The sequence below is a fragment of the Leptinotarsa decemlineata genome, unplaced genomic scaffold (genome assembly GCF_025532065.1).
Source record: "Leptinotarsa decemlineata unplaced genomic scaffold, Ldec_3_MD MMD2_tig00004307_RagTag_RagTag, whole genome shotgun sequence".
Lineage (NCBI taxonomy): Eukaryota > Metazoa > Arthropoda > Insecta > Coleoptera > Chrysomelidae > Leptinotarsa > Leptinotarsa decemlineata.
The window spans coordinates 18,156,064-18,170,537 of record NW_027412606.1 but is presented as its reverse complement, the minus strand read 5'-3'; the positions used below and the strand labels follow the sequence as shown (position 1 = coordinate 18,170,537).

The 14,474-nt window shown below is 35.9% G+C and overlaps 2 protein-coding genes across 2 annotated transcripts in view; one reads left to right on the top strand and one right to left on the bottom strand.

Moving 5' to 3' along the window:
* Window positions 1–14,474, bottom strand: part of LOC111505504 (protein O-mannosyl-transferase TMTC1) — an 816,809-nt gene that overhangs the window by 601,038 nt on the left and 201,297 nt on the right. The window lies entirely within an intron of this gene.
* On the top strand, window positions 5,187–6,387 carry LOC141483956 (uncharacterized). Its single transcript, XM_074179096.1, has 2 exons — window positions 5,187–5,446; window positions 5,501–6,387. The coding sequence occupies exon 2, from the start codon at window positions 5,502–5,504 to the stop codon at window positions 6,306–6,308; it is 807 nt and encodes a 268-aa protein (XP_074035197.1). The 5' UTR covers window positions 5,187–5,446; window position 5,501; the 3' UTR covers window positions 6,309–6,387.

The window sequence follows — 14,474 nt, the reverse complement described above, 5'->3', positions numbered from 1 at the left end:
ATATTTTTGTGACGGATGTTTGATATATTTTTCTGATGAGAGATTGCTTTTACGTCATAATATGTATGATTGTAATCACATTAGTACCACAACACCAACTACTAATTTAAAGATCAATAAATATGGTAGAATGGTTGCGGAAAATAAACTAATGTTTGAAAACTTTGAGAGGCAAATGAGGGTGCCATTTGTAGTGTATGCTGATTTTGAATCAGTGCTTAAACCGATTCATGTGAATGAGCCAAATCCTGAAAGTTCATACACGATTAAAACATTCAAACATGCCCCATATTCATTTGCTTATTTGATAAAGTGTTCATATAATGATGATTTGTCAAAATTTGTTACATATAGGGGTGTAGATGCAGCTCAGAAATTTGTGAGTAGCATTGAAGATGATTTGAAAGAGATACATGAAAATCATCTCAGAAACCCTAAACCGATGGATACACAAACTGACGAAGAAGAAGAACAGTTTGCTGCAGCCAGAACTTGTGGTATATGTAATAAAGCATTTACTGATGGTGAAGTCAAAGTAAGAGATCATTGTCATGTCACAGGAAAGAAAAGATCACATGCCGCTCACTCGAAATGTAATTTAAATTTCAAAATACCAAACTTCATACCTATCATTTTTCATAATTTAAGTGGTTATGATTGTCATTTATTCATAAAAGAATTGTATAGGAATAAAGAGAAAGTTGATGTTATCCCGCAAACTAAAGAGAAATATATATCTTTCACGAAGCATCTCTTCACACACAGCTATACCGATAAAGATGGTGTGGTTAGGAAGAATTATCTCAAAATGAGATTTATCGATAGTTATAAATTTATGACTAATTCGTTGGAGAAGTTGGGTGCAAACTTGACCTCCGATCAATGTTTGGAGATGCACAAACATTTCCCACAAATTGAGAAATTCAATTTGATGAGACAGAAAGGTGTATTTCCATATAGTTTTGTTGATGACATTGACAAATTGAATTATCCATTACTTCCGACAAAAAATCAGTTTTATGACACACTCAATTGTGAACATATATCGGAAACTGATTATGATAGGGCTAGAAATGTTTGGAATTTATTCGAGTGTCAGAATTTGGGGGAATACTCTGATTTGTATTTGAAGTCGGATGTATTGCTACTATGTGATATTTTTGAAAACTTCCGCACCACAAGTTTAGAGATATATAACTTAGATCCGGCACAAGATTATACTGCACCTGGATTATCATGGGATGCCATGTTGAAGTTCACTAATGTTGAATTGGAATTACTAACTGACATTGATATGATTCACTTTTTTCAAAAAGGTATACGAGGTGGAATTAGTCAATGTAGCGAGAGGAAACATATAGCAAATAATAGATTTTTACCCAATTATAATCCCAATGAACCTTCCACATTCATTACATATTTAGATGCAACAAATCTATACGGTCACAGTATGTCACAACCTCTACCAACAAGTGAATTTACATGGTTGACACCAAATGAAATTCTTAATCTTGATGTGATGGATGTGAGTACTGATAGTCCGTATGGGTATGTATTTGAAGTGGACATTCATTATCCACAAGAGTTGCATGATAAACATTCTGACCTTCCATTTTCTCGTACACAATCGAAAATTCCCAAATTAATTCCAAATTTGAATGATAAAAGAAAATATATTGTTCATTATAGGAATCTACAGCAAGCTGTCAAAAATGGATTGATTGTAATGAATACACATAGAGTATTGAAATTCAAACAATCATGCTGGATGAAACCCTATATAGATCTTAATACTGAAATGCGTAATAGGTCTAACAACAAATCTGTTAAAGATTTCTATAAACTAATGAATAATGCGGTGTATGGAAAGACAATGGAGAATGTAGATAATCGAATTGATGTTAGACTCGTTACACATTGGGAAAATATAAAGAAAAATATAGGTGCCAGCACTCTCATAGCCAAACCAAATTTCAAAAATTGTTCAATTTTCACTGATAATTCCGTTGCCATTCAATTGGGTAGAGTGAAGGTTCATTACGATAAACCATTATATTTGGGATTTTCCATATTAGAATTATCTAAAACAGTCATGTATGACTTTTTCTATGGATGCATCAAACAACACTTTGATGAAAATGTCTCTTTACTTTACCGACTCGCTCATTCTTAAAGTAAACACAGAAAATTTTTATGAATTCATAAAAACTAACATAAGTAGATTTGATACATCCAATTACAGTATAGTTAACCAATTCAATATTCCAGTAACAAGTTCAGTCTTGGGTAACTTCAAAGATGAATTTCCAAATGATCCAATCATGAGTTTTTATGGTACAGGTGCTAAAGCATATTATGTGAAATCTGTTGATGGTGAATTTAAGAAAGCCAAAGGGGTTAAACGATCGGTAATAAAGAATGAATTGACATGCGAAGATTATCAAAAAATCGTCGAACAAGGTGGTATGATATTCAGAAAGATGAATTCATTTAGAAGCGTGTTGCATGATATGTATACTGAATTGAAAAATAAAGTTGCATTATCATACCACGACGATAAACGATTTATCATTCCGAATACTACCCACACTCTTCCTTGGGGTCATAATGATATTGAATTTTATGAAAACGATCCAAATGAGAACATTCGTTGGATAAGTAATATTATTCAACAATCACAATCTCAGGAGACTCCATTGGATCAATTGATTAATTTATTATCTGCCGAGATCAATGATTGAAGTATCATTCAATATCTTCAAAACCGGAAAATTCAATATGACAGAAGTATTGTGATATTAATGTATTATGTATGTATGTATATGTATTACTGTAATGAATATAAAATGATTGAAATTTTATTTGTATTATTTCTATTTCCCTATTCGATTACTGCAATATATAGTATAATGTAAATGAAAGGAATATCAGTTTGAAAAGAATCATCGTGGGTGCACAATGTCTAAAACAATCGATAAATTTGGCAGAAAAAAAAAAATGGGGTGGTAATGTCATCCGAGGTCCACCCGGCAATGGATTTAAATTAACAAAAGATGGTCATTATGACATGCAAAGAAAAATATTGAAAAATACAAGCGAACCAATTGACAAGAGTGATTGTGTAACTGTATCATACCTTGAGGGGGAAATTAACGGAACAAAGGAGGTTATACTTCTAGCCCTACAAGCTGCAATACAATCCACAATAGGCAATATTGCTCGCGATGCCCGTCAAGCATTTGACGATAAAATTGCAGAGGCTCGGATAACTTTCACTCGTAAATTTGACAAACTTACAAATTATGTAGACATAAAAAAGTCTGACATAACAGCGTCTACAAATAAAAAATTTGATGCTATGTCAAACATAACAGCGACTACAATGAAAAAGTATGATGTACTGGAAGAGAGAGTTGAAGTTTTGGAGAAAAGCCATAAAGTCAGGCCATCAGGTGGAGTGGGATATCCAGAACTGAACATTGATCCAAATATTAGAATAATAGAACCAAAACCAAAAGCAACAGATGACGTATTAATTGAACCAACATGGTGAATAGTGAAGTGGAATAGCCTGCCTGGGCAGGGCCTGATTAAGTTAGGTTAGGAAAAAAAATATGTATTTGAAAAATTAATAATGAAAGTTATCAACAAGTATTATTATATATATTTCAATGTCCCTGAAGTGGCATTAGTGATGTACTCGAATTCTGACTTGACATGTTCCCAACTGTTAAAATTTGAAAAAAAAAATTTAATTTGAAAAAAAAAGCAAATTTGAAAAAATTTTTTTGAAATTTGAAAATAAATTTTAAAATTAAAAAAATAATATTTTTTCACAAACCTATACCCTCTTGCCCCCTCCCCCTCCCCCCCCTCCCCCCCCCTGATAAAGGTTTAAAAAAAAAAAATTGATCGTCGAGATTCGGAATCTTTCTCAAGATTACAACCCGTTCTTTTCTCGAAAAATATCGATCCTGCGAAAAAACCGGGATTTGAACCACTAATATCAATATTTTACTTTTTTTTATGAATTATTAAAGGTTTATAATTAAAAAAAAAATTTTGATCGTCAAGATTCGGAATCTTTCTCAAGATTACAACCCGTTCTTTTCTCGAAAAATATCGATCCTGCGAAAAAAACCGGGATTTGAACCACTAATATCAATATTTTACTATTTTTTATGAATTATTAAAGGTTTATAATTAAAAAAAAATATCGATCCTGCGAAAAAATTAATGGAGACCAAATTTGTTGGAAATTGAATTCTCTACAACTTTTGTCATTACTATTTTTCGTGTAAAATTGAAAATAAGTGTAATAAATTTAATATTACATAATGAGATTACAACCCGTTCTTTTCTTGAAAAATATCAATCCTGCGAAAAAATTAATAAAGACCAAATTTGTTGGAAATTGAATTCTCTACAACTTTTGTCATTACCATTTTTCGTGTAAAATTGAAAATAAGTGTAATAAATTTAATATTACATAATGAGATTACAACCCGTTCTTTTCTCGAAAAATATCAATCCTGCGAAAAAATTATTAGAGACCAAATTTGTTGGAAATTAAATTCTCTACAACTTTTGTCATTACTATTTTTCGTGTTAAATTGAAAATAAGTGTAATAAATTCAATATTACATAATGAGATTACAACCCGTTCTTTTCTTGAAAAATATCAATCCTGCGAAAAAATCAATAAAGACCAAATTTGTTGGGAATTGAATTCTCTACAACTTTTGTCATTACCATTTTCCGTGTAAAATTGAAAATAAGTGTAATAAATTCAATATTACATAATGAGATTACAACCCGTTCTTTTCTCGAAAAATATCAATCCTGCGAAAAAAATAATAGAGACCAAATTCGTTGGAAATTAAATTCTCTACAACTTTTGTCATTACTATTTTTCGTGTAAAATTGAAAATAAGTGTAATAAATTCAATATTATAATAATGAGATTCCACCACTCATTTCTCAAAAAATATCGATTCTACATACACACTGAACATTAAATACCCCCATTATTGATTTTAATAATATAGATTTACAAAAAATAAAGATTTTTTTCTCCAGTCACAATTCAAGTAGATGATCAATGCCGGTTCTATGACTGAGGATGACCAATGCCGGTTCTATGACTAAAAATTTTTAATTTTATGTTTCATTAAAAAAAAATTTAACAACACACTGTAGTCCCCGCCCACTCTCCTCCACTTTTAGCCCCGCCCCCTTCCCACCATTGCTCGCCTCACCCCACAATTGCGCATGCGCGCCCCCACCTCACTCCCACCACTCCCACTTCTGCCTACACCCTGAGGAGCACACTTCTCGGCATTCAGTACGACAAGTCTTCTCATCGAGCGCAGTCCAGCTACAGCAATCTACTACAACACCAGTCTAATACAGCAGTCTTCTACAGTCTACAACAAGCGAATTTTGAGTAAGTTATCAATGTTACTTTTTCATAACAACTAACTTTGTATTACATTTTCAGAATGGAAAACTACACGCAGGAAATCGACAACGCTGTGGCATCGATCATACCTGTGGATGTTGAGGTGGAGCGACCAGGCAGCCCTGACATGTTCGAGGGAGACGAGGTGGCGATGGTCCAAGAGGTGAAGGCTTCAACTTCGGGTGGTGTGCAGCGGCCACGCAGCCCTGTCTCATTTCAGGAAGACAGGGTTGTTAACAAAGCCAAGCGGCAATCTGCAGCTAAGGTTGGTCCTATTCAAAGGTATAGGAGTAAATGCAATAGGACTAACCCTTATGCAGGTAGTTGGTCGACCGCCAAAAGGAATCCTCCGAGACGTCCCACACCGCTCGCATTGACAGTGGAAAGACGGAGGGCATATAAGCCGGTGCCGAGGGTGCCATCTCCAGGTGAAATCCTCACCCAATTTGCATTATTAGCGATGTTGACACCCATGGAACTCACACCGGTGCCTGATCCTGCCATGGAGGTCGTGCCACCAGTGTCGAAGCCTGCCGGGGAGATCGCGCCACAAGTGCCACCAGTGCCGGAGCCTGTCGGAGAGGTTAACCCCCAGGAGATGGAAACTTTCCTACAGAGGTGTAGGGATGTTGCACTTGCTTCGCGAAATAGTGAGGCCGCGTTGGCTAGCATTTCCCGGGAGGAGAATGAAATTGCTAGCCAACGGCGCGAGTTGTTAATGAGGATGGCCGAGCTAGATCGAAGGACTGCAGCTCTGAAGGAAAGGCGGAAGGCAGAGACCTCTTCGATAGAGCTCAATAATGAACTAAAAATATTTATAAAGAAATTTTTGAATAAAGGGAAATAGTTTTTAGGTCAACTAGGATAGTTTTAGGATAATTAGGTAGCATGGTAGTTTTAGGTTTGTATTTATAATTTTAGGAATAAAAAACAAAAAAAAACAAATGAAAAAAGAAGTGAAATAAAGGGTGTACATTGTTTTGGTTTGGTACACATTGAACAATGCGATGGTTGGAGCATTTTTCTGCACTTCGTCTTTTCATTATTTTTCTTTTTTTCCATTTTCAATTCCAAGTTCTTTCATCCCCACTTCTCCACACTCCCTTTCAAAAGTATAAAAGTAGGAATTATCTGTTGGAATATTCAGTTGATCAGCCACCTCCAACATGGAACCTGATTCAACTACTGAGCCCTATAGTGTCCCGGAGCCTCAGATGCCTTACTATGCATATATACAGGAAGGATTCGTGGACTCCACAACGGCACCTCATGACATTCCCTTCGAATTCATGAATAATGACTACAGGGTGCAGGTTCAGCATGTCACTGGGAGTGATGAAGCTGACTTATCGGACGGGGATTATCCGGATCCCTACCAATGGGATGACGAATGGGGTGACCCACCGCCTGTAGACATCACAGATGAGGATGACGACGACGACGACGATGACGCTGGCGACATCAGACTTCCACCATCCCCAATCCTTATCGAGGACAGTCCTCCGCCATCTCCTATCCTAATTGATGACGATGATGTCCTAAATTCCGACGACGATATGTAATCGTTTTCCTGTTTCTCCCACCCTTTCCTTTCCTTTCCTTTCCTTTCTTTCCTTTCCTTTCCTTTCCTTTCCTTTCCTTTCCTTTCCTTTCCTTTCCTTTCCTTCCACGGAGTACACACTTTTTTGGTTGGTGTACACGAGGCACTGCGAGGCTGGGGCAGTGTCTTCCTCCCTCCCTCTTATTAGTTTTTCATAATAATCACTTAGAATTTCTCATAATAATCGCTCAGAGTTTCATGAAGATCGTCATTTTTAATGTTTTCGAATCTCAAACACTGTTCTACATTTACACTTCACCCCCTCCGTTTTATTTCTTCCAATATAAATATAGTATCAATCCCAGTTCTACATCATTCTTCCACAATGTCGATTGCTGATTCCACCACCGAACCGATGAGTGTACCAGAGTCTTCTATGATGAGTACAGGACCCATCCAGGTACATGAAATAGATTCTACGTTTGATCATTTCAGTACAACCTTCGCAGAAATGCTGCAACGCATCTACGATCTTCCTGATGATTTCCCGGAACGTATGCAAGAGGAAGTAGATGAGTTAGACGATCTACAGGATAACGAGCTAGATGATCATGCGGACGACATAATTAGTATATCATCTGATTCAGATGAATCTGATGAATATGAGGACGACATCATCAGTATATCATCAGATACAGATGATTCAGATGATGACACCATCATGATTGTTTCTGATGATGAAGAGCGTTAGTCCATACCATTGTATGGATTAATAGGAAAAACAGCCCTTTTAAGGGCTACAATTAAAGACAATAAACAACTATTTTCAGAGCTATCATTATACTTTCAATCAGAAATAGGTTAACACTATAGTCAAAACTTATGTGAAAGTATCATCATCCAACTCTGTAGTACTCATCATTATATTCAATGATTGAGAAAATATCAACTTCGACTTTTCAGTCAAAGTAGTACTCATCATATACACAGATATTCGATGATAAACCAAATCCTAACTTCGACTTTTTAGTCAAAGTAGTCATTTATCACATAATCTGTGAATTCTACTACTACCGTTTGTGTGAATAATGTAGCCCTGAAAAGGGCTGTTGTTTTTTTTTGACCAGTAGGTCCACGGTTATTGTGCCACAGGTTGGACATTATTACATATAATACATGTAGATACTCGGGTGAAGTTTGTTAGTGGCCTCTCGCAAGCTTCACACCAATTTTGTCCCATTTCCATAATTGAGACAGTGTTGTGGGTGTTGACATGGGCATACCACCCTCCATTATTGTTTCTATGCGAATAAAACCGAAAGCAGCACCAGCATAGTTTTTTGTTCTCTCCATCTATTGTGCTGATCAATACGTATGCATCCATTGCACAATACAAATCCAAGGGATCTTCCAATGTCTCACTGACATTGAGCGTTCGCATACCGATCCTCAAAGCACCATCGCCTTCAGTTGTGTCAGCTTCTATCCCTTCATCATCTCCTTCTTCATCCATGACCCTCTCAAACTCCATCACGTCATCATCTTCGTCGCTTTGGTTGGCCTCGTTTTCAACTTCGTCTATCTCATCTTCATCGACTCCAACATCTTCTGCTTCAACTATCACTTCCTCTAGCGGAACATTGACATCATCATCATCTGATTCGTCTATCCAATTGTTTTCATCAACAGCAGATATTCTATTTAATGCAGCATTTATTTTTGCAGAATTCATCTTGTTGTTGTTTGCTCACAGTTGTAGAGAGTGAATGAATGAACTTCAGGATCGCAAGTCGACTTATACGATTGAATAGGAAACGAAGTGGTACGACTCCCACCTATCACTTGACTCGTTTTAAGTGGGAGAGAAGGATATGGCATCTCTAGTCGATGAAAGAGTGGGCTAGTTGACGAAAGAGCGCATGCGCTAGTTTATTTTCTTCTATAAAAGGTGAAGTATCAGTAACATCATCACCTTTCCTATCCACATTCTATTGCTATCACATATCATTCCTCCAAACCTAAATAATCATTATCATGAGCTCCATGCCACTATTGATTGCTGAAGATGGTTCACCACTTGTTGATATCGATCACACTGATTTTGAAAATATTCCAGTATTACATTTACAGTCTCAAGACTCGATAAGTGATTTTGATATTAGCGACTTCGTTAACTTCGCAGATGTGCCGGAACCAATTCAACAAATTATCGTTGAAACTCCAATCATTTCACAATCATCATCATCCAAACACCCTTCATCTACCCCCCCTCTTGGTGTTGATAAAAAATCCAGAACTATCAAAAGGAAGGTTAATAATGCATCTTCATCGATTGTCACTGAGTTGAAAGAAAAAAAACAATCGAAAAGTGGTTTGCAGGAGAAAAAGCCCACAACGAAAAGTGACAGATCGAAGAGGAAGACAAAATGTGAACCCAAAGAAATGAAGGGTGATTTGATGACTGAATCGCTATCTTCTTTCACTCCATTACTTCGGTTTGGAGATATGAAAAAGAAAGCGAAATGCCGTCTTGTAAAGGCGCAAAAGGCTATTGCTGAACATGAAAAGAGTGAGCAAGCTATTAGTGTCAATAAGTAGTTGTTTACAGCTGATTCTCGGCCTCCCCCCACCACTATGACGTATTAATTGCTTTTTTTATTGGTTGTTGTTTGGTGAAGTTTTTTTGTTGTGCAGTGAAGTCAAGGCGTTGTGACCTTGAAGTGTCTGGTGCATGGATCGTTCAGATTTTTTTTTCATATGAGATTTTGTGTGTTTATGTGTGTGTGTGTGTGTGTGTAGGAGAATGCACGGTACAGGGTTTCATCATGTGCTTGTTTGTCTATGTACAAACATACGTCTGCATACTTCGAAGATCCTCCAAGTAATAAATGCTCCATCGGTGTTAGGGCACCAAGTTAGTAGTGGAGTGACGTCACAGCAATAACCGTTCAACGGCTAGAGAGCGACATATTCACTCCACGACGTGTGGCAGAGTAATGCGTATTCATCGGTCTGCCCTCACCTCTCCCGAAGCGATGAAGGTTCGCTCTAGCCCCGCTATCGATGGTGACACAACGGCAGCCGAGGACCGTTTGCCTAGCGTCTACCCTCTCCGAGACCGCAACGACCACTGCTTGCTCGTATATCGACATCTGTTATCGCATTCAGTTGGGAGGTAATCTTGGCGCATGTAGTTGAGAAGTGGGGTTGGCTATGACGTTTTGACGGGTCCTATCAGAGTGTATTTAAGAAGCGTACGAGTGTTGGCTATGTCAGTTTACATCAAGTGAGTTAGTGAGAACTATTATATAAAATGTATTCCTGTGACTGTGGTAAATCTTTCACTCGTAGTGATAATCTTCGTCGGCATCAGCTCCAGAGTTGCCAAGGAGGGCCTGCAGTGAAACGGGTGAGAGTGGATAATGCAACACCTATGTATACGTGCAATTGTTGTAATGTGACAATTCCTATGACCCAAGTGAATTCTCACCGAAGAACCATGAGTCATAAAAATAATGCATGTGTTCAATTGTCTGACGGTGTTCAAATTATAACGAATGCATTCAATTGCCGCATTGCTACATACAGGGTGGAGAGTTCGATTGTAACCAGTGACTACATGTCATTTTTCAATGAGATTAGGCAGAAGGTCATTGAATTACTGGAATCAGCCATCAGGATCCATAAAAGCATCAAGGTGAATATGGAAGTTTTTGGGAATTATATTCTTCAGACTGATGATTCGAGGGACACGAAGTCATTTAATTCCCAAAATAAAATAGTGGACCAATCTTCAGATTTGAATGCTGTTTTTGATGGATTCCGTGATGTAATTGTGGCTCAAACGACTGAGTTCCAGGATCGTGACTCAGGTATTTATTTTTTAAAAATTTCAATAAGATTGAATAGTAATTTTTTTTTTATAATTCAGGTTGGACTTGTGAAAAAATATTGTTTCTCGAGGTCAACATTAATAAATACAGTCCACTGGAAGGACGTTCATATGTGAAGCTGCCTCAATGTATTCAATGGAAGAAAGCTGTTGTGAATGTTCGTAATGAAGATCAATATTGTTTTGCTTGGGCTATAACATCAGCATTATATCCTGCAGATAGTCGAGTGTCCGAACTTACGTCATATCCACATTTTTCCACTGTTTTAGATGTCACAGGTATGGATTTTCCGGTTAAAGTTAATAATAAGAGTATCGAAATATTCGAAGATAGGAATGATATTTCAATTAATGTTTACGGTTTAGAGAGTACATTTGAGAAGGGTAAAATGAAGTATGAAGTGATTGGTCCATTGCGATACTCACAGAGAAGACTCCGGAGACATGTCAATTTGTTGTTTATAACTGATGACTCCGGTAATGGTCACTATTGTTGGATCAAAGATCTTTCAAGATTAGTTTCTAATCAACTATCAGCTCATAGACAGAAAAAATATTTTTGTGACGGATGTTTGATATATTTTTCTGATGAGAGATTGCTTTTACGTCATAATATGTATGATTGTAATCACATTAGTACCACAACACCAACTACTAATTTAAAGATCAATAAATATGGTAGAATGGTTGCGGAAAATAAACTAATGTTTGAAAACTTTGAGAGGCAAATGAGGGTGCCATTTGTAGTGTATGCTGATTTTGAATCAGTGCTTAAACCGATTCATGTGAATGAGCCAAATCCTGAAAGTTCATACACGATTAAAACATTCAAACATGCCCCATATTCATTTGCTTATTTGATAAAGTGTTCATATAATGATGATTTGTCAAAATTTGTTACATATAGGGGTGTAGATGCAGCTCAGAAATTTGTGAGTAGCATTGAAGATGATTTGAAAGAGATACATGAAAATCATCTCAGAAACCCTAAACCGATGGATACACAAACTGACGAAGAAGAAGAACAGTTTGCTGCAGCCAGAACTTGTGGTATATGTAATAAAGCATTTACTGATGGTGAAGTCAAAGTAAGAGATCATTGTCATGTCACAGGAAAGAAAAGATCACATGCCGCTCACTCGAAATGTAATTTAAATTTCAAAATACCAAACTTCATACCTATCATTTTTCATAATTTAAGTGGTTATGATTGTCATTTATTCATAAAAGAATTGTATAGGAATAAAGAGAAAGTTGATGTTATCCCGCAAACTAAAGAGAAATATATATCTTTCACGAAGCATCTCTTCACACACAGCTATACCGATAAAGATGGTGTGGTTAGGAAGAATTATCTCAAAATGAGATTTATCGATAGTTATAAATTTATGACTAATTCGTTGGAGAAGTTGGGTGCAAACTTGACCTCCGATCAATGTTTGGAGATGCACAAACATTTCCCACAAATTGAGAAATTCAATTTGATGAGACAGAAAGGTGTATTTCCATATAGTTTTGTTGATGACATTGACAAATTGAATTATCCATTACTTCCGACAAAAAATCAGTTTTATGACACACTCAATTGTGAACATATATCGGAAACTGATTATGATAGGGCTAGAAATGTTTGGAATTTATTCGAGTGTCAGAATTTGGGGGAATACTCTGATTTGTATTTGAAGTCGGATGTATTGCTACTATGTGATATTTTTGAAAACTTCCGCACCACAAGTTTAGAGATATATAACTTAGATCCGGCACAAGATTATACTGCACCTGGATTATCATGGGATGCCATGTTGAAGTTCACTAATGTTGAATTGGAATTACTAACTGACATTGATATGATTCACTTTTTTCAAAAAGGTATACGAGGTGGAATTAGTCAATGTAGCGAGAGGAAACATATAGCAAATAATAGATTTTTACCCAATTATAATCCCAATGAACCTTCCACATTCATTACATATTTAGATGCAACAAATCTATACGGTCACAGTATGTCACAACCTCTACCAACAAGTGAATTTACATGGTTGACACCAAATGAAATTCTTAATCTTGATGTGATGGATGTGAGTACTGATAGTCCGTATGGGTATGTATTTGAAGTGGACATTCATTATCCACAAGAGTTGCATGATAAACATTCTGACCTTCCATTTTCTCGTACACAATCGAAAATTCCCAAATTAATTCCAAATTTGAATGATAAAAGAAAATATATTGTTCATTATAGGAATCTACAGCAAGCTGTCAAAAATGGATTGATTGTAATGAATACACATAGAGTATTGAAATTCAAACAATCATGCTGGATGAAACCCTATATAGATCTTAATACTGAAATGCGTAATAGGTCTAACAACAAATCTGTTAAAGATTTCTATAAACTAATGAATAATGCGGTGTATGGAAAGACAATGGAGAATGTAGATAATCGAATTGATGTTAGACTCGTTACACATTGGGAAAATATAAAGAAAAATATAGGTGCCAGCACTCTCATAGCCAAACCAAATTTCAAAAATTGTTCAATTTTCACTGATAATTCCGTTGCCATTCAATTGGGTAGAGTGAAGGTTCATTACGATAAACCATTATATTTGGGATTTTCCATATTAGAATTATCTAAAACAGTCATGTATGACTTTTTCTATGGATGCATCAAACAACACTTTGATGAAAATGTCTCTTTACTTTACCGACTCGCTCATTCTTAAAGTAAACACAGAAAATTTTTATGAATTCATAAAAACTAACATAAGTAGATTTGATACATCCAATTACAGTATAGTTAACCAATTCAATATTCCAGTAACAAGTTCAGTCTTGGGTAACTTCAAAGATGAATTTCCAAATGATCCAATCATGAGTTTTTATGGTACAGGTGCTAAAGCATATTATGTGAAATCTGTTGATGGTGAATTTAAGAAAGCCAAAGGGGTTAAACGATCGGTAATAAAGAATGAATTGACATGCGAAGATTATCAAAAAATCGTCGAACAAGGTGGTATGATATTCAGAAAGATGAATTCATTTAGAAGCGTGTTGCATGATATGTATACTGAATTGAAAAATAAAGTTGCATTATCATACCACGACGATAAACGATTTATCATTCCGAATACTACCCACACTCTTCCTTGGGGTCATAATGATATTGAATTTTATGAAAACGATCCAAATGAGAACATTCGTTGGATAAGTAATATTATTCAACAATCACAATCTCAGGAGACTCCATTGGATCAATTGATTAATTTATTATCTGCCGAGATCAATGATTGAAGTATCATTCAATATCTTCAAAACCGGAAAATTCAATATGACAGAAGTATTGTGATATTAATGTATTATGTATGTATGTATATGTATTACTGTAATGAATATAAAATGATTGAAATTTTATTTGTATTATTTCTATTTCCCTAATCGATTACTGCAATATATAGTATAATGTAAATGAAAGGAATATCAGTTTGAAAAGAATCATCGTGGGTGCACAATGTCTAAAACAATCGATAAATTTGGCAGAAAAAAAAAATGGGGTGGTAATGTCATCCGAGGTCCACCCG